Source organism: Rhipicephalus microplus, chromosome 1 (assembly GCF_043290135.1).
Source record: "Rhipicephalus microplus isolate Deutch F79 chromosome 1, USDA_Rmic, whole genome shotgun sequence".
Taxonomy (NCBI): Eukaryota; Metazoa; Arthropoda; class Arachnida; order Ixodida; family Ixodidae; genus Rhipicephalus; species Rhipicephalus microplus.
The window spans coordinates 169,074,554-169,098,285 of NC_134700.1; the positions used below are offsets into that span (position 1 = coordinate 169,074,554).

Sequence of the window (23,732 nt, forward strand, 5' to 3'; positions counted from 1 at the left end):
GGTTTTTATTACATTACTTCAGTGGGAATTTTTCCGGAACCATACGGATTCCTCGTAAAATGCGGGTCATAGCAAAGGTGGGGCATGTATAATCAAAATTCCACTGTAACTACTTTTGGCATATATGAAGCACTCTCTCCAACACAGTTAAGTACTGTCTGTTTATTACACAAAACATAATTGTTTTTACAGCGACTTTTATTGAAAGCTTGGTACAATGAGACATTGAACAGTGGTGACAACACTGCCTTGCGACATGTGTACCAGCTGTGACATTATACTTTCTGGCAACATGCATTCAGCATTAGAAAAAAAAGTTTGATTAACACTGACAAGAGTATAGCCCATGTGAAAGCAGCAAGGAGTTTTTGAAGTGTAAAAGGAGTCTTTAATAGTAAAAATATCATGATATTTATCACGAACATGGTTGATTGGGCGAGTTGGTGATACATGACTGTTTTGAAATGAGAGCGCATTATTTAGACACGGACAAAAAGACAGGGACAAGCGCTTGTCCCTGTCTTTCTGTCTGTGTCTAAGTAGTGCGCTCTCATTTCGAAACAGTCATTTATGACCGCCTTTGAGTTGATTTCGCCAGCCTATATTACCAAAACTGAAAAAAATATAAGATGTTTTGTATATCTTGCCAGCACTATATTACAAAAACAGAAAAACAAAAGATCTCTTGTATTCTTTCTTTCTACTTTTCTACGAAATTTTGAACATTGTTCAAAAGACACTTTCAGATTTCTGAAGGAGTACAACGTTCTTGATATTTTAATCATCCTTAAGTCACACCTGAAAAGTAAAGTTTAGGTACTTACATTTACATAACTAGCATTTATATAGTCCCCAGATGTGCCTTCCTGAAGGATGACTCGTGTGGCATCATCTGAAAGAGATACAACACTTTTTATCTAACACACTACTCTGACCAGTTGAACACATTTAGGACAATTTGACGTGGAGAGGGGAAAAAATACTGAGGTGAATGAATGCAGTGAAATGGTCTCTGAAGAATTTCTTGGTTCATCTTAATGACACAAGACAGTGCGGTATTAACAACATGACAGCGGCCTCTAATTGTCCAGGAAAAGAACACACATCCAGCAAGCACTTTTATGAGTAGAAGAATTTCTTTTTCACACTTCTTAATAAAAAGAAGTTTTTAGAGGAACCACAATAAAAGAAAAGATAAAAACTGAGAGCCGATGCTGCATCCACCAAGTTTCAAGTATAGAGGAATAATGGGTACTTTGAAAAGAGCGAAAGCCTGTCTTTCAGTTTTCTGTAATGAATTTTTTCTTAAGTGCACTTATCCGAAACTAGTATATATAAAAGAAAAGGGGGGGGGGGGGGTAATACAGAGCAGTTGCTCTATTTTATCAAGGCTATACGTTTCATTTCAAAACAGAATGACAAAAAAAAAGGCAGAAAAAAAAAACAAGAAAACAATCGTAAAGTGAGAAATGATTTGCTCTAACACTCACATGGGGAGATATCTCTGTAACGATTCTTGGAGAGGTTGGCAGGCAACCTGGCACACTTCATCGTAAAGTCGGCCTTTTTGCGGTACAGTTGCTGCAAGGCAAGGGAAAAAAAACGAGAGAGCATTTACGTTTCAACAGCTTGACCAAAGGATGTCGCAACGTGCCTCAAAATCACGCGCAGTGATGTTCAAGGCGAATTCAAAGTGATGCGTTTGTTGTACCACCACATACAACTGCTAAAAAAAGAATTGGAAGCTGCAAGTAAATACTCATTTATTAACGGCTACATTTATCCTGTTATACACAAAATATATCAAAATATAGCTACAAAACAGCTGTCATGACTGCCGACTCAGGAATAATTATTTGATCTTCCATTTACTTAATTGCTCCACGGCAATGAAAAAAGGAATTTACAACAGTGGAAGGAAAGGCAATAGAATTGCCTAATGAATGCGCTTAATCAGTAATGCAATGCACTTGCATTACACATTTGCTATACATGCTTAATAATAAGCCTCCATGCTACGCCTCCAGATCGTGCCCCATTGCAAGGTGAACTGAGCAGGTGCAACACACAACCAGCTAGCAGTGCACAAGTGCTCTAAAAAAACTTAATTGGAAAAAAAAAAAGCTTCATGACTTCTGAGGCTCTGTCCAGATGTTTGTTGTGTTGCGACAAATTTTCGCAAGTTGAATCATCAATGCTCTTTTTTAATGTTTTAAACGCCTGTAGTTTTTCAGTAGACATAAAAATATAAGTATGTTTTATTGTATTTCCTTTTGTTCATGCCACAATAAGAAACAGCCAGGTACCATATAAGCAACCTCATGCTTTGTGGTAGAATGATAATAGTGGCCTGAACACTGCGAGAACAAAATAATAAATATAGGAAAAGCAAAAGAGTAACTGAAGAAATAAGGAGAGATAAAGATAATGTTAATTTGTATACAGTGTGGCTGTTACTTGCAAAAGTGTCTATTGTCCTTCAAAACTCTACCACTTTCTTTAAAAACAAATGTAGGAAGAAAGATTATCTTAATGTCACCTATTTAATAAGCAACAGAATGTACAAAAAAACCTGTAAAGCACCTTATGGATTCGCCTTTGAGCTCTCCCATTAACATAATTTTCTTCAATTACATTGACAATGATGTTTAGTGTCACTGTTGATGTTCAGGGCGACTACACTGATGCCACAATTCTCGTTTGACAAGGCATATAGGGCTTCTGCCTCGGTGAACTAAAACAGCGTCTTGAAGAAGTAAAGCCAATGCCTTCTCACCTCAAACTGGGCGATGGTGGCGCCGCTCTCGAGACCCTCGGCCAAAAGCAGCATGGACTCGGCCAGCGCACCCCCGCCGGCCCGGTTGCCCCGGCCAGCCACTGCAGAGTCCGGAATGTACTGAAAGTCGGGCTCCTCGATTTGCTCGCCTGCGGGGACTAGGGTGGGCGCCCAAAGGGCAACGGGCGAGGAGGGTGGTAGGAGTGCGGGCACGGAAACGGAGGAAAGCGTCGCACGTGCGGGCGACAGAAAAAAAGAACGAGGCGTCGGCCGGAGAGGAGGAAAAAGGGAGAGGTGAGAAAAGTGGGCGCCGATTGGGGGGGGGGGGGGGGGGGGTGTGGAAAAAGAGAAAGACGTCGACGACACAATTAATTGCGAGCCCATCGACGCTCGGCATTCTCCAAATGCGCGGAGGGGAACCGAGCGGAACAGTGTCGATAATATGCGGCCGGCGCAAAGGCGACAGAAAAACGAAGGCGGCGTACGCCACTCGCAGTCAGCTGGAATTAATGGTCAGGTCGCCCGCTCCCCGATTGGGCGGTTTCGGCCCCTCCTCGGATGTCTTTCTCGTCGGAGTCGCGAACCACGCCGCTCATCATTATTATTGTCATTTTCGTTTCAGGAAATATGCCAGTTACTCGCTGCCTTCTCTCGGTGTTGTTTGTGTTATTGGTCACCGAACCCGACGCGGAGATACGGCAGAGCGAAAGGTCGTTAAAACAACGCCGATAAAACAGAACCCGCCTCACTTCACGCTGTCCTTAAAAGAAAAAGTTTGCCTTCTCCCTACTCGCAGTCATACGCGACGACGACGAAAGCCTGGTTGTTGAGCCTATTTACGCATACGGGGCTTTCGAAATCGAATCTCTACCCACGTTCTATATAAGCACGGCGACGTCAACTACACTCATGTCCTTTCCCCCTCCGGCCCTTCCGGCCATCCGAACTTTTTCGGCTTTAAAGCCCCTTCCTGCGCGCGGGGAAGAGATTGCGGAAGCCGATGTTGCGGCTCATAACACTTGCCGAGATCGATACGCGCCCACGCAGACGTCGGGCTAAAGCACTGACGGTAGGAGCAGCAGCGGCAGCGGCAACCGACACCGTAACAACCCTCCTGTAAAGCGTGCTTCTCCGCACAAAAAGTACCGTAGAGGAGAAGCCCAACTACGCGCGCACGGTCTTGGGTCGGAGAAATCACTTCCGCGTTTCGTTGCCGCTGCTTCCGAGATCATCCCACTCCTCGCGCAGGCGCACTGTGCACGCAGCTAAGAGCACGTGAAAAAAAAAAAAAAGACAAGAAACAACAATACGGCGGGAATGAGAGAAGGAAAGCAAACTTCACTGCGAAGCCGCCATCAGTCAAGACCCGGATAAGCATAGGGAGGTCGCGAAGTCTCCTTTCTGAACTAGGCGAAAGCAATGCAGCGAGTTTTTGCTTTCGGTACAGTCTAGCGAATATAATTTACATACTGACGTCAAGAGAGGGACGCCACTCCGTGACCCCACATAACAATCAATCAATCAATCAATCAATCAAGTTTTTGCATTAGGGCATGACTGTAGAGGCCTGGTGAAGCTTCAGCCAAGCACAGCTCGAACCTTCCAGGTGCAAACTGATAACGTAACGCAAACTCGACTTCTTGCTACGCGTTACGGAAAACTAACTGCACTCAATTTCAATTTCGAAACATCTCTATTTCGGTTACGGAGAGTACGCGCCACGTTGCGCGGTCAGATTAAAGGGACGCATACACCTTAAGAAGAGTCATTGACTCGTTCTTGTGAGTTCCGACTTGCCACGTATATGACTCCCTTTAAAGATCAACAAAAACTCTCTCTGGAGATCACTATACTCTCTTTGGGGAGACGTGGGAACCAAAAGGGAGTTAACTGAATAAGGGCGCGCACACGGACACTAGAACAAGAAAATGCACACAACAAAGCGCCTTGTTCTAGTGTCCGCGTGCGCGCTCTTATTCAGTTAAAAGAAAAACCAATACCACTAACCTAACTATCCGTGCTACTGCAGGCGATGCATCTCTTTAAAAAAGAGCCCCATATACGTGGCATGCCAGCATTCTGTTTTCTTCTTCTAAGAGTGTACTGTAAGCCGACTCAAGCGCGCCGAGCCGTCCTTTGTGCCTGTCGATGCTGTTATTTCATTCCGCTTGTCTGCGAACTTTAATTACAAGCACGTTAAATGCCGTACTGAGGGATAACGCCGCTACGGAAATATGAGAAAAGCACGGGGCCCACGTTCGTAGCAACGCGACAGATAAAACTAGTGCTTAGCTTCATCACCCGAGTGCAAGCCTTACTGTCGATATCAATTGTCTCGGCGCTCTTATAATAAACGCAACGTCGACAGTCGCTGAACTCATAGCGATTATGAGTTCATATGTCACGAACGGCCCTCGAAGAAAGATCACGCTTATAAGCGTCACGGGCGCCAGCGCAACCTCCCTACACAACGGTGCGACATAACTGTAAAGAATCACGCAATTTCTTAAGCCACTTTAAAATAGCGTGCAGTGTTTAAAAACTGACTTTGCGCACGGGTTCACTGAACGATCTTCAAATCTTCATTATGACAATCACAATCATCTTCAGTATCCCAATTTTTAAAAGGAAGTAATAGTTAAGAGCAAGGCACACTATCTTAGGATATATCCTTGTGAGCGTGTCACGTTAACAAGTATAACGTGCCTCTTTATAAAAAGAAAAAGAAGAAGAAAACGCAAAGTATTAGCTATTTTGTGCGCCGTGACACGAGAATCAACAAATATACTAGTATTTTAGAGAGAACTCGTATTGCAGTAAACGCCTATCTACGCCCGCAGTATACCTATGCCGCTCAAGCTATTAAGTGCAACGAGAAAAAAAGCAAAGCCACCTTCCCATTCTGAATGGGGGTGACTTTAGAAGGACGAACGGGAAACTAGAGGAAGAACACGCAATAAGGAGTAGCCCCTACAGTTTGCGATTAGCTATGACTTTTCAAACTTTTGTATCTGTACAAGTCTGCCTGCACGAATTCCAGCTCTAGGTCTCGTTTCAAGCGATGCCCGACAAACATTTACATTGTTGTTGTGGTGTGACACACAAATATCCTGTGTAGCCAAATTATCAGGGCGCACCACACCAGGAAACGAAGTAGGTGTACCTGCGCACTAGTAAATCGACCAGACAGCAAAAAAAAAAAAACAAAAACAAAGGAGGGCGACGCAGGCGCATCCAAGTCGTTATATCGGTAGCACCTTTCGTATCGACGACCGTGAACCAGTACGCCCGACATACTGCCATTTTTAGCCGCCTTATCTCTACGCTTTCGGCTCGTACGGGCCACAACGAGAAAATAGACTGATAAGAGAACAAACAACGTGGAGGTGAGCCATCTCCACAGAGCGTGTACTCACCTTGCGCCTTGACGGTGAGCACGAGCTCTCCATTGTCCTTGGGAGCCCGGATGAGCTTGACCACCTGCGAGATCCAGAGAGCCAGGCCGGGCCTCAGTCGTCGCACGTACAACACACACAGCCAGCGCGGCACGCAGCAGCCGCCCGCCGCGGTGGCGGGAGACGGCGGCACACGGCGGCTCCACGACGCCAGCGCCGAGGCAACGCTCGCACGAGCGCAGTTCATGTCGCCCCGGACACGGGCCGAAAGCAGGAAACGAGGCTCGGCATGGCCGCACCAACGCGAGGCCCAAGCCGGTCGCCCACGCAGGTCGGTCGGCGCACGCGTCGAAGACGAGAGCTCTCTCCGGCAGCGGCGGGACACTCGACCGCCCGATCCGCGGGCCTCTTCCCTTTCCCTTCCTTTTACTCCCCTTTCTCCCTTCGACGTTGCCGCCAAGCCCTTCGCGACAGCGGGGGCGCCCCCTTGTCTCCAAGCGCGGTTCTGATTTGCTCCGGGCCAGGACAAATAGACGTCACTGGTTCCGCTCCGTAACTAGCTCAAACAAGGGCAGCACTGACCGCAACTACCACCACTAAGGTGCAGCCACGAAACGGTATAAGACCCGCCGCGGTTGCGGTGGAACGTGCGAGAGACGCAACGGCCTATGACGAGGACCCTCGAGGCGTTCGATATGCGAACGCCAATGATCACACGTTCAAATGCGAACCGTAGGAGGAAGGAAGTTACGCAATAGCGCGGCGCACGCGGAAGGGAGCGGTCCCACAATGGGAAGGAAGGTAAATAAGCAACGGAGAATGGCGATCGAAAACTAGCCCGCCGAAGAGGGCAGCCACGCAAAGCGAGGGTGTTCAGCGGGAGAAACGCCTGCACAGTGTAGGATACTCGCGTGCGCAGCACTGCGAGAAAATAGTCTTTTTTTATTTATTTATTCCTTTTATTTAGTGTACGTTTTTAACTGCACTTGGCTGACCTTCGGATTTACCCTACACGCTACCTGGTGTGCCAATCGGTATTTGAAGAGCAGTACTAGAAACTGCGGTAACGCATAGCAAAGCGGAAAATACATTCTTTTATTCATACATTTCTTCTTCGAAAAGACGAAGGCCACTATATTGGCACGTACCCGCACCTGTCACTCTCAAAGCTACGTGAGCACTCGACGCTGCTCCTGGCACTCAGTCGCCACCAGCGAGCGGGAACATATAAGCTATTTCACTCTGCTCCTCTCGAACTACGCAGAATGATGCGCGCAGTTGACGTTTAGAGCGCAGGACGCTGAGCGCTGACAAAAAGAAAAGAAAGAAAGAAAGAAAAGAAAGAAAGACGTCTATGACAAGCTCGGTCGCGCTAGGTTTCGAGAGAGAGGCCTGCGATTCTCCGTCGGATGGGGGCGAAAAGGAGCCAAGCTACGAATGCTTCGCGCGCACGCACATGTGTAAAAAATAAATAAATAAAGGCGGGGCGGCGTCGCGGTGCTTGAATCGATGCCAACGTAGGTCGGTGCAACGAGACCGAATCGATGGAAAGCCAGGTGATTCACCTGGGCGCCAACGCTCGCAAGGGCGCGCCACGAGAAGGGAAGGAAGGAATGCGTGTATCTATAGCGTTGCCAGGGTCAACCAAAGACGGCCTAAATAAATAAAACAAAATATTCGAACACGCATCAACACTCCCCTCGGTTACGAAGAACCTTCCTTCTAAAGAGCCCGACAATCTTAGACTAGTCTGAAAACGAGCGGGATGGGAATTGCGACGCTGTGGAATGACTGGTGGTCGCTCTCCCTGTGAGCAATCGAGAGTGAGCCTAAGTTGGCCGCAGTGCTATTGGACCAATTTCTTGAGCAGTAGAAAACGCTTACGGCGTCTCGGACCATGCTGCATACGTTTTAGACACGAAATGCCGACCCGGGCGGCATGGTCGTCGGCAGGATTTTTTTTCAAGGGGGGAGAGGGGGGATGCAAATAAGTGCAGCAACTCGACTGGGAGCGGGGGAAAGCAGTGGTGTAGCTTGGGTAAAGATAAGTGCTAGTGAGGCTAGAGGGGGGCATGGGCCCCTTTTTGCCTACGCCCATACCGCACGGTCTATCAGAGATCGCTGTACGCAGTTGCTCCTTCAAGGACAGTGTTCGCATCAAGTCACGGTATCATAATTATAACACTACAGTGCACAGTATTGTAGTACTTTAACTAGCGTAATGTCAAGTGACCCTACGCTGGGCCAATTAAATTTTAATTTTAAGTGAGCGCTCAGTGTGGCAGCGACAATGGAGAAGTGAGCATGCACATGTGTAAGAATTGCCTTGTTTGCAGCGGGTATTGTTGCGACCGGGGTTTCCAGACACCGGAGGTCCGGGATGAAGTTGTCGAGGCAGGAGGAAGAGAGACTTGAAGAGGGTTTATTTACAATATGTACATTGCGAACTCCCTACACGGTGAGCTCTCAAACGTGGCAGGCCTCTACATGTCTCCTAACATAGCGCTACATGGTGCTTGGTTCTACATGGTTCTGCTCGGTTCTGCTCTCGAAAAAAAAAGCACACACGAATGAGCCGTGGGGGCTCATTATAAAGGGTCTGTCCTCCCCAGATCCCTAGATCGGGGACCGCGTACCGAGGGCACCGTCCAACCACGGATCACACATTACCCGCGAGGGTGACGAGCACGCACGGTCCACGTGAACGTTCAAAATTGAAGCGTGGTCACTGCACGGCCATCTGGCACGAACGTGGCTCCTCCTCGTCAAGGGGTGTCGCTGGGCGAGGGGGTCTGAAGTTGATGACTGCATCCATCGAAAGGGCCGCCGTAAACAAGCTTCAAATGGTCGCCGAACGACTCGTTCAATTAGCGGGACGATTTCCGGCCGCCGCCGCCGCCGTCATCTTCCAAAGAAGAAGCGGCACTTGTGGTCTCCCGAACTGCTCACGGTGTCGTGGCGGCAAGACGCCGCACCCTCCGGCCAGGGGGGAACAATACATGGCGGACACAGGCCGCCAACCCGTTTGGCGACTAAAAAGGAACATCAAAAGGAACGCCGATCCATTGTCAGACCTGGCGCCGGTCCTAACAGGAGGCAGCCGGTCGTTCGGTTACTTGTTTGAAGATTAAAGGAGCGCCGCTCCCTCTTCCGCTCTGGCGCCGGTCACAACAGCTCGTCCGCCGGCGGGAGAAGCGACCTGAGGGTGACCAGCTGCACAGGTTGCCCGAAGTGTCGCTGTGTAGTGCTGTCTTCCAGGCCACTGCTGATGACGCTCAGCCAAGGACTCTTTCCCTCTCGCTCCTTGTGGCTCCCCTCTGGGAAAAGCATTCATACACACCACCACAGGCACGGGAGAGCACCCTGCCCGCACTGAGACACGTCGAGTCCGACAAATTATCCAAAAGCAACCTTACTTAAGCGGTATTACCAAACACAAAGCAGCAATCGGGACGTTTCTCTGAGGTTTCACCAAAACTCCTAATCCCGATCCGATAATAATCTTCCCATCAAACTGCTTTCAAGAAAACTAACTGTCAAGTGATGCGCTCACCGTGGCATACCCGAGTGCTTGCGTGAGCAATCCGCCGTAACCCACCAGGTATCATACTCATAAAATAAAGCATTTTACTTCACGCTATCTTTTAGTTCCCGAAATTTAGTGCCGCCAAAGCCAGTCGTCAATTCCTTTTGAGAAGACGAAAGCATAACTGCCGTGCTGCACCTGCATTAGGAACATCTTTATTATATATCCGCAAACGCACATCACAGTGCTCCTGCCTGGATGAGATACCACCTAACCGTTCCCTTGCTGTTGCCACTTTCACAAAGCATACATATAAACTCACGAGCTAGCTTTTCTTACACACCGGACACATGCGAACAAAACATTAAATGAACAACAAAAAAAGTTTCGCATGAATCCTGAAAAATCTCGCAAGCAATAACTTTGCGTCTCTACGCTCAGTCATAATTAGTTCATAACGTTGCTCCTGCTCATTTACACGTATCTACCATGACGCAGGCTCCTATGCGTGTCGTTTATGCAATCGCACAACGCTTACCTTAGCTAAACGTACAACGCCCAAGAAATGAACAAAACCAAAATTGTGTTACCTAAACACTATTTGGTAGACGAGATTCTAAAAAAAACACATTAAAATCCAAAACAACTTAAACAGTCAAAAGCAAATTTCAAAACAAAATAAATCCACTAATGACCATCGTCAAAAGCTCACGGATGTCTACTCCTTTTTGGGACTAACGCGCGGTGTCGCGTCCTGTGGGTCTTTCTAGGCGAACGGGAAATGGAACAATGGCAAAACCCATTCGCTTCGCCTCCGACCCCCGCAAAGCTCTGCGCTGACAACCTGCGTTCTTACTCTCGCTGAGTACCTCGCACTCCCGCAGTCCATCAAACATGCCGTCGATAGAGCGACGAAAGGGTCTGCCTTTCTACCCAACGTGCTTTTTTTTTTTTTCGTTTTGTCCGGCGGCTCGGACGCATACAAACCAACTCCGGTGCCGATGACAAACGCCTAATTCTGTACGCTCTAATGCGTGTCACTATCCTTCCAATAGATCTATACAACGTATATAGGCTACCAAAATGATAGAGCGCTAACGAAAACAAGGTACAAACGAGTTATTTACAAAATCACAAAAACAAACAAAATGTTCCTTTCAACAGTCCCGAGTCGACGTTTTCCGAGAGGCTAACAGCTGTTCGCAACAACTCTGAGTCGAACTCGCGGTGGTCGCGCCCGGAACGATTTTCTCGAGAAACGGGGTCTACAACACGCGTCAATCGCCCTGCTACCGAACCCCGCGACGTTCCTCGAAGCCGACTTGCTGTCGCTTCCTGCCCCTCGAAAACCACCGACTCTTTTGCCCCGCACCCCGTCCAATGCACCGCGAGAACAACGGAAGGGTCTCTTGCCCTTCGACCACTTACGCACACCATGCGCTTCTCTTTTCTTTGTTCTCTGGCCGCTTGGACGCTTGCGATACGGCAACTTTCTTGAAATTTCGCTCCGCCATTTGAATACATTCCTCAAACGCGTCGCGATTTCTGCCTGCCTGTTTTTACGGCGCTTTCTCCGTTTTGCACGTCTCTTGGTGCCGTCTACGGAGCCTTTCGCCCATCTCTGATGCTCACCAGCACCCACATGCTCATCTGATTTTTCGCGCGGACTGTCTGGATAATTGCCTAGCAATCTCTCCTTCAAACACTGCCGCGTACGATGCGCTTTTCTTTTCCGGCGGTTCGGACGCACACGATACAGACCCGTCAGAGATGACAACGGCACTTTTCTCGCGATTTTACCACGCCGTTTGAAACCCTTACTCAAACGCGTTGTGCTCATCTCGAGCTTTGCCTTATTGTTGCCCTTCGGACGCTTTCTCCCCTGTGCACGCTTCTTTGTGCGGACCTGGGAGCCTTTCGTCCTACTCTGACGTTCTTCATCACCGATATGCTCCTCCGCCATCTCGCGCGCCCAGTCCTGATGATTGCCTATCAGTTCATCGTAAGACCGCGGCCGCGTAGATTGCGCACTTCTGTTCCTTACTCTCCGGCCGCTCAGACGCCTGCGATTTAAGCCAGTCAGAGAAGACAACGGGCCTTTTCTCGCAAATCCGCCACGCCGTTTGAAGGTCCTCGTCAAACGCGCCGCGCTGATCGCGAGCCTTGCCGCGCTTCTGTTTTTCGGACGCTTTCTCCGTTTGGCACATTCCTTGGTGCCAAACCTGGAGCCTTTCGTCCGCCTCTGACGCTCATCAACATGGTCTACAGGGCTGCAAGGTTCGATGGAACACTCTGTTAATCTTAACTTCGTTTCCCCCACCACGGAACCCTCACACCCTGCTGTGACCGCGAGCTCTTTTCCCTCAGAATGGGTTAAAACCTGTTCCATTCCCTTACAGGCACTAGCCTTCTCTTTGGCCTCAAACGGCACCGCCGCTATATCTACAGATATCAGACCCGCAGCACTCTCTTCGGCCCTAAACGGCACCGCTGCTGAAACGCACCGTTCGTGCGGTACATCTGCAAATTTCTGACCTGTAGCCCTCTCTTCGGCCTTAATCGGCACCGCCGCTACGTCGCACCGTTCGTGCACTTCATCTACAGATGTCTGACCTGTAGCCTTCGCTTCGGTCTTAAACGGCACCGCCGCTACATCGCACCGTTCGTGCGCTACATCTACAGATGTCTGACCTGTAGCCTTCGCTTCGGTCTTAAACGGCACCGCCGCTACATCGCACCGTTCGTGCGCTACATCTATGGATTGACCACTCTGCTGCAATGCCACCAATTCACAATTAAGCCTTTCTATCTCTTCATCTAATTCCTGCATCCTTTTTATATGTTCTTCATGCCTGCGCTCAGCTTCCAATTCCTCCTGGCGCCATCTTTCCTTTCTTTGCGCCCTTTGTACTTCCTCCTCCTGGTCCAATAAGTACATATTCCCGAAGTGCTCGATTTCCTCATTGTCACTATTGCTTTCGAGAATCACTTCGCGGAGTTTAGAAGCAGGCATATCATCATTAAAATCTAGCTCCAGATCCCAACACAGGTTCAGCAGGTTCTCTCTCGTCAATCTCGTAAGATCCATGGCGACTACTTTGCTTTGGCTCAGCTGTGACAAAACACAAACCCACCAGCGCTTCAATTCTGGGTCTAGAGAAATTGAAGCCTGGCAAATCTCACAGCGGAGACCACAAGCTTAAGCACCCAAGTAGCACTACGTGGCCAACATCCCTCTCTACTTTTTCTTGTTAATTTTTCACTCCTGCTTTTTACAACATCCTAAAATTTAACCCGCAACGTACCCTTAGAAATTTTGAAACATTACCCCTTGTTCCTATTGAATCATCTAAGCTTTCCTGCTTTAGCGTACTTGCTCAGATAATCATCCAGTGCTGCCTTGTGCTGAGATAACAACCACAGTGGCCAGGCAGTTGTTGGTTATATCTATCTTTTAACGAATTTAGGCTAAAAGACTCGATATATCTCAAGCACAAAGCCAGGCACTCACCCCATTACGTGCGGTGGTGGTACGCTGCTTCGATCCCGCCGAGTTCCAGGGCTTTCGGCTGGCCTCCGGTACATGTCGCTCTCCGTCGCAGACTCGTATCCCACCGCTGCCAACCAGTTGTTGCGACCGGGGTTTCCAGACACCGGAGGTCCGGGATGAAGTTGTCGAGGCAGGAGGAAGAGAGACTTGAAGAGGGTTTATTTACAATATGTACATTGCGAACTCCCTACACGGTGAGCTCTCAAACGTGGCAGGCCTCTACATGTCTCCTAACATAGCGCTACATGGTGCTTGGTTCTACATGGTTCTGCTCGGTTCTGCTCTCGAAAAAAAAAGCACACACGAATGAGCCGTGGGGGCTCATTATAAAGGGTCTGTCCTCCCCAGATCCCTAGATCGGGGACCGCGTACCGAGGGCACCGTCCAACCACGGATCACACATTACCCGCGAGGGTGACGAGCACGCACGGTCCACGTGAACGTTCAAAATTGAAGCGTGGTCACTGCACGGCCATCTGGCACGAACGTGGCTCCTCCTCGTCAAGGGGTGTCGCTGGGCGAGGGGGTCTGAAGTTGATGACTGCATCCATCGAAAGGGCCGCCGTAAACAAGCTTCAAATGGTCGCCGAACGACTCGTTCAATTAGCGGGACGATTTCCGGCCGCCGCCGCCGCCGTCATCTTCCAAAGAAGAAGCGGCACTTGTGGTCTCCCGAACTGCTCACGGTGTCGTGGCGGCAAGACGCCGCACCCTCCGGCCAGGGGGGAACAATACATGGCGGACACAGGCCGCCAACCCGTTTGGCGACTAAAAAGGAACATCAAAAGGAACGCCGATCCATTGTCAGACCTGGCGCCGGTCCTAACAGGAGGCAGCCGGTCGTTCGGTTACTTGTTTGAAGATTAAAGGAGCGCCGCTCCCTCTTCCGCTCTGGCGCCGGTCACAACAGTATATAACCCCTACAATCTACATCTTAACCCGAATGTACATTCTCACTACACTTATCTATACTGTACTAAACTCGAAACCTTAGTCCACACTAAAGCACTGTTATTTGATTTCACTACGATATTGAAAAACAATGCCAGCATTAAGGCAGGGGGATCAGGCCGACAGATGTTGATGCTACAAGACCACTAGCAATGCATTTCGTCTGAAGCCATTCATGAACGCGCGAACCAGAACAGGGCTATCTCGTGCTTGGTGCGCGGTCGTCGTAGTCTTCTCCCGGTCGAATTCTTCCGGAACCCGCACTAGCAGCGCGGGCCATGGCAGACGAGCCTTCGTCCTCATTGCAAGGTATACGCATTCGCTATTTCCCACTTTATGCAGTCCGCGTAAGCCCAAAAGTAGAAGCCACTACGGTTTAGACAGGCAAAGAGGCGAACCCCACCTGATCGTGCGACAGTCCGGCCACGTCCCGGCCGTTGATGAGCAGCAGCTGGTCGCCCTCGCGCAGCCTCGGCGTGCACGTGTCCGCTGGCGTGTGCGGCACCACCCGGGACACCAGGATGGGGAGGTTCTGGTCGGCACCGCCTTTCACGTTGAAGCCGAACCGGCCCTCGGCGTCGGGTCGCATGCACACGCGCACCGGCGGCGCTCCGACGTCGTCCGCGCCAGCCGAGCCGTTCGCCTGCACGGCGTCAAAGCAAAAGGCTGACTGAATCGCCCCACCATGGTCAACCTAAATACCAGACTGCATAACCTGCACCGCATCAATAACGAAACTATAGACTATAGACGCGGGAGACCTGTTTCCCGGGCCTATATCAGCATTCCCGAAACGTCTAACGCAGTGTTGCATACGTGATAAGTCGAACAGAACGCGCTGATGCCCAAACGTTTTGCGGGCCGCGCGCTAAAATTGAGACTGAAGTGCGAAGTGAGCCAAACGCAAAAAAAAAATAAGTAAAATAAAAGCCTATTAAGGTGCTGATATCGGGAGCTGCGCAACACGCGCACCATCTATGCATAATATACAGGCCCGAAAAAGCAAAACAAGCAACATCGTACGTTGTTACCGTGACGCACGGAAGGTATTCACGCAAGAACATAGAAGATGCCGCCCGATATACTTACGTGCTCAGTAATTAACAACAGAAGGAACGTAATAGGTATGTATGTATATATCCCCGCGAGCACTGGTCGCCGTATAGACAATGCCGCGACAACGGGCGAGCGTATACACATACGCGCACGATTAAAGTACCTTTCTTAAAGAGTAAGCTGCGCTTACACACAGCTTCGTCTAACGAATGCTCGTTCGCTGCTGCGGCAACCACTCGCCGTATACCCATCCCACGATCCTTCGGGTGTAACGGGTAAAAATGAACGCAAGAGCTCGCCTCGGAGCAAATACGCGCGAATGGCGATAAATTATACAACAGCCGCGAACCGGCCGACTCGCCAAAATGCGAAAGCGAGAGCTCGCGTCTGCGCTTTCGTAGGAAGCCCATTACATCAACATCTTCGCGGAGAGCCACGGTTCTCTCACATCGCGTGCGCAACAACGAAAGGAATGATAAACGAAGGAGGGAACGAAAATCATGCACGGAGGTATAATAATGGAGAGCTCCAAAAACGGCAAGAGCTCCCCCCCCCCCTCCCCACTTCCCCTATTGTATACGCGCTTCCACGACCTATACACACTTAATACGCGAAAAGAAGTCGTCGCAAACGCGGTAGCGAATAACCGCTTAATACGACGAAAAAAAAAAAAAAAGAAACAAGTACTAAACGTTATAGCAATGAAGCGGCGGCCGTTTTCGGCAATGATATGTTTACGAGCTTTATTCGTAACGTTTACGAGAAACGCGAGAAGAAAGAAAAACAAACAAACACGAGAAGCCCAAGAAAACGAAGCACTATACACCGGATACATATATAGGCTCTGATATATTACAGCATGCGATTCGAGCGCGAGGAAACTCGGAGCGAGTTCCAACTAAGGGCTTCGCGGTAGCGAAAAGCCGAAGGGTGTATAGGCCAACCTTTCACGGATCTTCTCACGTATGGCACTCGCACAATCGAGTTGTGATATATATAACTCCTATACGGCTTAAGCGGAAAACGTGCGCGAGAACAAAATGAAGGGGGCAAAATCGCAAGATCTTCCGTTCGGGTAAATGCAGGGCAAAAAGAAACATTCCCGTAAGGAAAGGCGCGACTCAATATAGCTGCAGATTCTTGCGCGTTTCCTTTGCTATTCGTTGAAAAGCGAAGTGTACATAAGAAAACTTCGACCGGGGTGCATTTTGAAAAGTACCACCTGCACAAGACCGAAGAGAGCATCAAGAACTATAAAACGCACGCACGCTTTCTCTCTTGTGATCCTCGGAGCCGCGCTATCGTCATCTCAAACAAGAGACCTACGCGAAAGCGAGCTTTTAAAGGAAAAAAAGCAAAGAGACGCAAGAAGACACAAGCGTGCGGTAGCTTTGTATATGCCGAACTCTCTTCGCACTAACGTATCTGCCTTCCGGAGTAGACGTTCTATTCACACAGGAACAACCGAAATCTCGCGCAAACACAAAAAAAAAAAAAATGCGCTCAAGTCGCGAGGAATCGCCTAGGGCCGTGTTTTGTGAGCTAAAGTGATTCTTGGACGGCTCTTACGAGCGTTCCCGTTTGCCGCTTTCTGGAAAGCGCCGCGTATAAAACAACGAATCGCACTCAGCGAGCCCCGTCCCCATATTCACCACTGCATCCGAGTTCTGAACTCGGCAGACGCAAACAGACTCGTCTTCCGAGACTGAGCAGAGATGTCTCCGAACGACGGAAGCCGGAAGAGAAGTTCTGTAGAAGAAAAAAAAAAGAGAGAGAAAGAAATCGAAATGAAAGGTAAAAAGAAGAGGAGGGGTAGAACTCTACAGAGAGAGAGAGAGAGAGAGGCTATTCATAGCACCCACGCCAGAACATCATCCCGTTCCGCGAGCACGGAGATGAAAGAAAAGAACACCGTATGATCAGCCGAAGAGGAAAACAGCGATTAACGGAGCTCCCGCGCACCGCCGCTAAACGGGGAAATTAGACGAGAGGAAGAAGCGCCGCGCGAGAAAGGCTTCTCATATTTGCAGGGAGAGGGGGGGGAAGGCAAGATTGAAAGACGTTCCGCGCATGCCGAGCTTCAGGAAGCTCAGACATAAGGGGGCATTCACCGTGGCGCGCTCCGTCTTGTCATCGAGCAAGGAAGGGGGGGGGGGGGTAGAGAACCCGAAAGGATCGGCGGGAAAGGACAGAGAGATGGAGAGAGGCTTTCATCAGAGCGCCTTTAGGTGCGTGAATTCGTGAACGAAGAGTCAAGTCGATGCGAGAGATGCATACAAGGCTAATTATGCGATTACTACGAATGAAAAGACAAGTCGATGCGAGAGAGGTATACGCGGCTAATATGCGATTATTGCCATTAGTTTTATGCAGACGGAATTACTATAATCTTTGCACACTTCTGTAAGCAAGAAGTCATCGCAAGTCAAGCTGGGACGGGATGCTGCTGAGCGGGCGTTTCCGGCTAACTCGATAAGCTTACCAGACGAAAGAGAACTATTTCTTCCGAAAGAAAGGTACAAGATTTAGAACACTGTGAGTTGAGTTATGACGTCTGGTGAATGCACGTAGAATGACGTATGCAATTACTCGCACGTCCCAATTTCGCTATAGTGGACGTGAAGGCACAAACTAGAAGCAACGCCAATAAAAATCCTACAAAACACAAAACGAACACAATGCATGAGCACGCCCACTATGATTAGCCTAAATCACTCTTCATCGACAATAATTGGATCACGCCCACACGCGCTGGAAACGGAAATACGACTTTCAAAAAAAAAAAAATGTTATCCTCAAAGCGAGCGCCCCCGCGTTTCTATTCGCATCGGCACCGAAGCTCACCCATCGAGGGATCATCGTTCACAAACTTGGAACAGGTGTAATGAGAAACGAGTGAACCACGACGCAAGAAGAGGGGGCGTAGCGCCAATATACTAGTCTTTTTTTTTCCTCGGCGTACTGTTATTACGGAAATGATTGCGCTGCCAAAAGCGACGAGGTGACGCACTCATTTCCACCAGCTTTGATTGATTGATTGATATGTGGGGTTTACGTCCCAAAACCACTATATGATTATGAGAGACGCCGTAGTGGAGGGCTCCGGAAATTTAGACCACCTGGGGTTCTTTAACGTGCACCCAAATCTTCCACCAGCTTTTCAACATATCGTAGCACAAGCGGTTGCCTCCCCCAAGCATCGTCCAAACCAGAAGCCTTCGGGGCAGACTGATCGGATGGTTTCCGCGCTTCCGTGGCATGCGAAGATGACTACCACAGAGCGTCAAGAAGTACAATGCGATTACAAAATCGCCCAAAGAAACAAAAGCAACTGCAGCCCCTATACGCAGCGACGGTTATCATATCAAGATCCGGCAGTCCAAATAAACGTGAAATGTGCATGCGTAAACGTACGCGTATGTCGCAGTAATTAAGGTCCAGCGATCGAGTGCTCATTCGTTCGCGTCGTATACGCTTGTTTTCTGAACGGTCACGGACATCTGTTGTTCACAACACGGCAGCTCTGTATGGCCCACGCGCGAGGGTACTGCAGGTACAACGGCTAAGAACACTCACTGGAGAGTATTCGGATAAATCCTTCAGAATCACTGGGTCGCCAACTCTACATCGGCTTCTCATGCAGCAGCTATTTCGAAGAAACGATATCGCGATATACGTTATGACATATTTCGCCATTCCGTTATATACAGACCGTGTCGAATCAAAAGACCGGCAGAATCACGGAATCTATTCGAATTTAGAAAGCTGCGGGGCCTCCCAACACTCGACGTACAACTTGTAAGTAATACAGACTGCGGGACTATATAGCGTATACAACTCACCATCATGGGTTGGGTTGAGCGCGAAACTTCGAGCACAGTGTGATCTTAGCCGTTTCGCGGAACGTGATAAAGAAAAAGAGACAGAGAAGAAAGAGAAAGGGCGATCGAAAGAAAGAGACAGAAGGCGCGCGATAGTGACTATTTCTGAGAAAAAGCGACGACGGCGCGATCAGTTTGAGAAGTATAACAACCACCAGGGAGCAGAGGTAGATAGCGTACGTTTTTCTGGCAAAAGGCGCACAAAGAGTGACATTGCGAAAAGGTATAGAGCATCGGACGTGTAGTTCGAAGGTTGTGCTACGTTCGGGTCTCACCTACGGAAAGGACGATATTTCTTCCATTGTGATCTGATTCAGTTTGCGTCCTTATTACAATGCAATTGAGGGGCACAATTAGTGCCCTATATGCTTTCCTTAGCCTAATTGTCAGTCGACTTCATTCGGTCTAGTCTTACAAGGGAACATGCCTCTCGCCAAAATTATCCTTCGTTCGTTCATTGCGGTATGGAAGGCGTACGCGCAAACGCTGCAAGTCTCACTTGGTATAGAAGCCCGCGGCAGCCGCTTCAGAGCGCGCGAACGCTCAGCCACGAAGCCACCGTTGCGGCTACAATGTTAAATCGTCCGCTTCCGATGCGGTATCACCGGGTTCGATTTCCATTGCCCACCGCGAACCAACCGGTTTTTCATAGTGGGAGAGTAGTAGCAAAGGCGCCCCTTATCGCACCACACAAGTGGCGCCCAGTAAAACAGTCCAGCATCGGCCGCTGCTGTGGAAGGCACAGATATACATGTAGCCGGCTGGACCTATATACCGGTTAACAGGTATACAAGTGCACCACCGGCCTCTGGTGCTCGGCAGAACTAAGTTCGCAGCCGCTTGGAAGGGCAACCCATCATGACGGAAATTGGCGGCAAGGAACCACCAGACCTCTTTTTCTTTTTTACGAAAAGCATAAGCTTTAGGGTTAATAGCTCGGCCCACACTGACGCAATGGTTGGGTGAAAGCCGTCACACTTCGACGACGCACCAACGTGTACGAGCCGACCTCTCCAGCGGGAATAGTGCTGCCGACATGGCACCCCTCCCTTCTCCACTGCGATCGAGTGCATCTAAAGATGCCGCGGCTATCGAGGGCAAACAGCGCGTGCGAAGAAACGCCGCGGTGGACACACACATAAGATACTCGGAACGGACAGCAGCAGCTGCAGGAAAAACGAGAAAAGACCGAATAGAATGGTTGATTATTCCTCTCGAGTAACTTACGGCTGAGGCAGCTAGCCTTCGCCTCAAGCCAAAGTACACCGACTATGACAACGGTGAGCTGGACGAACTGATACTGCCAGCCCTCAGCACATATAGAGGCACGCTGTGTGGCTTTTAAGTGAAGCTGCCCTACACACACACAACACGCGCCCTGCCGCGGTGGTCCAGTGGCCAAGGTACTCGGCTGCTGACGCGCAGATCGCGGGATCGAATCTCGGCTACGGCGGCTGCATTACCGATCGAGGCGGAAATGTTGTAAGCCCGTGTGCTCAGATTTGAGTGCACGTTAGAGAACCCCAGGTGGTCAAAATTTCCGGAGCCCTTCACTACGGCGTCTCTCATAATAGTATATGGTGGTTTTGGGACGTTAAACTCCACAAATCAATCAATACACACACAGCATGCAGACACAGACTGATGCGTCGTACAGAACAAAGAAATAAACTCAGGAATCCGCGATGAAAAAAAAAAGAGCAAAGAGCAAGTAAGGAACAAACGTAACATTTCTCTTACACAACTGCTCAGCGCAGACATGCGCAATATTCGCTCATTTTTTAGTAATAGTCCGGTGTACACAACTTAGGGAAATTTTGCCATAAACGAGATACGATCGCTCGAAAATAAGGCGCTTCTAATTTCGATTACGCACAATCCACCACCTGCACTACGAGGTGATGGTAATTAAACAGCTATTCAGATATCTCAGATATATCCGAAAATGTCTTCCGATGTTAACGCGATATGCGTTTCTCATAATCATATGGTAGTTTTTGAGACGTTAGACCGCACATATCAATCGATCATCTATCAATAAGGATAGCGCGACATTATAATATTTTAAAACGCTTTACAACCCCTCGCTCATAAAGACACTGTCTAGATCACGAATTGGCGTTCAGCAGTGGAACGGAAACAGAGTCCCAAATAGCCGATAATGCATTGAAGACTATGTAAGTATTAGGCGTATTAGCAAGCCCGATTTATTCTGGGAAGAGCGGCATTTCTCCATGGATCAGCATACGTGCGCGAAGGCGCATATTATATATATATATATATATATATATATATATATATATATATATATATATACCTGCGTATTGCCACGCACATACAAGCAGAAGACAGTCTTCTAACATCCATCACGTACAACATGTGCGGCCACTCGGATACCGATAAAAAGAAAAGCTGGAAAACTGCTCAGTCACGGCCACCAAATTCTGACCAACATTTATAGAGGAGGCGCTGTTCTGACCCAGAATGCAAACATGCAGAGGCGAGTACTACACGCCCATTTCATAGCGCTTCCAACGCCTCGCTCACCAAAAAAGAGAGAGAGAGAGAGAGAGAGAGAGAAAGAAAACGACGAAGCCTGGAAGAGCAGGCATGCAGGCGATTGCGCCCTCAAAAATAAATAAATAAATAAATACCCCGGAAAAACACACGCACGCGAGCGCACCCCTGCAGCAGCACTCGCATGCGTGGCTGAGACGCATAACTGCGCCAACCAAAATGCGCGCGCTGCAGCCGGTCCGCTACGCCCAAGTAGACCAAGAAGGCGAAGAAAGATGAGGAAGAGAAAAAGAAGCGCCCTCATCGAAGTGACACGACTCGATTTTACACGCCCGCGCCGACCGTCCCCGCTTCGTCTTCGCGCGCGGGCCGGTAAGAAAGAAGACCGCAGCTCGGCGTCGTGACGTCAATCATCGCGGTAAGGAAAACAAATATACGAACAACGGCACCTTCTAGCGGTTTTTTTTTTCGTTTTATGATTTTAGAAAAACAAAATGAAAAGAAAACCCGGCCGAACCACATGGTTTCCACTTTGCTAGCTCCGTTTACTCAGTCGCGGCGCCTCTTTCTTGCTCTTGCGCTCCATTTCTCGCTGCGCTTTTGATGATTACATTTTTTTTTCGTTCATACGTCTCCGTCTAACCGGCGACGTCGCTTCAAACGCTCGGCTTTATTCGCCCTACGTTCGGAGGAACGCGGTCCTGAATGCGCCTGGCACGCAACTGGGTCGCGATAACGCGAAGTTGCAGCACCACGCGAACGCGCGCGCCTGAAGACTGAGCGAACACGCCCCGCTCCTTCGACGCCGATCGTCGGTGCCCAAGGGCGGCGCCAATAAACGACGCGACCTCAAACGCTACAGGTCGTGCTCAGCTGTTCGTATAAAGGTCAGCTCCAACAAACTGTCGTTCATGCTGCGGAGGAAGCCTATCCGTCACGTATAGCGTCATACACGCAGAGAACCCCCCTCGGCAATATCTTGAAAAGACTACGAGCGTAGTCAGCTGGGTCACTTGATATGAATGAATCTATGGTAGTGAGCGGTATGTGGAGGTGCTGTATATGTATACGTGTTTCCCTTGTGACTGAAAAGCTATATAGTTACACGTCAGCGCTTGTTCTTCTCAATCATACCTGTGTACGCTATAATGTTTTTCACGCTGCTTAAATGACTACATGAGGTGCGCAAAAACCCAGCGAGCGCAAAGAAGAAGAGTCCTCAAAGTTGCGCCTGTGACGTGCAGTATTAGTGTGCGCCGTTTTCCAACGAATGACGCTCACTTGATTGCCCGATTGTCCACGGTCGTCCGTTTTTGATATGACGATCTGATATTTTGTGGAGGTGACCCGTAAATTTACGTCGTCGCGTTTGGCTGTTGCCCGGATGTGCACGCACGAGCGTCGTAGTTGCCTGTAGACGCGTTGAGCTAGCTGCCATGAACGCAGACAGTAATAATATCTGGAAGTTTACGTCCCAAAACCAAGACATGAGAGACGCCGTATAGCGGAAGGATCCAGAAAATCGGACAATCCGGTGTTCCTTATAGCGTGCACTGACATTGCACAGCCCCTTTACCATTTCGCCTCCATCGAAATGCGATCGCCACCGCCGGGATCGAACAGGTGACCTTTGGGTCAGCAGCTGAGTACCGTAAGCGTGCACTGCTCCACCGAGGCGGACTAAGCACGTAGATGAATGTCCGATACCCGGTATGGAGAAAGGAGCATTGCGCAAAGCGATTAAAAAGAAACAATAAATAAATTGTCAAGACGCCTTGTAAGTGACAAAGTCGTCAGATGGTAGAGTAGGGCAGCGACAAGTAACTCACAGGAATGCACCCGAACAAAAACTTCATCACCAGCTCATCGTTGGCCTCTTCTTTTTAAGCCACACCCCCACTGCCCATTGCTGTCCAGTACAAAAGAAAGAAAGAAAGAAAGAAAGAGAGAAAGAGAGAGGTGGTATGCAGGCCCGAGCACGAGAAATGTAGTGATCACTAGCCCCTTTTTCCCGAAAGGGCAAATGTTTCCGATTTTCATTGAGCTTAATATTTTGGCAGAGCCACATATTTCGCTAGAG

At 49.2% G+C, this 23,732-nt stretch overlaps 1 protein-coding gene across 5 annotated transcripts in view; it reads right to left on the bottom strand.

The window, feature by feature from the left end:
* The window catches only part of LOC119178453 (protein tyrosine phosphatase Meg), a 365,579-nt gene that overhangs the window by 21,181 nt on the left and 320,666 nt on the right, over positions 1 to 23,732 (bottom strand). For 4 of the 5 annotated variants that reach the window (XM_037429656.2, XM_037429658.2, XM_075887796.1 and 1 more), the window contains 5 exons: positions 14,602 to 14,841; positions 6,193 to 6,256; positions 2,777 to 2,934; positions 1,491 to 1,581; positions 825 to 892 (listed from right to left, as the gene is read on the bottom strand). In XM_037429656.2, coding sequence (XP_037285553.2) covers positions 825 to 892; positions 1,491 to 1,581; positions 2,777 to 2,934; positions 6,193 to 6,256; positions 14,602 to 14,841 — 621 coding nt within the window. The remainder of the gene's footprint in view (positions 1 to 824; positions 893 to 1,490; positions 1,582 to 2,776; positions 2,935 to 6,192; positions 6,257 to 14,601; positions 14,842 to 23,732) is intronic. The other variant, XM_075887802.1, reaches the window with a different exon arrangement.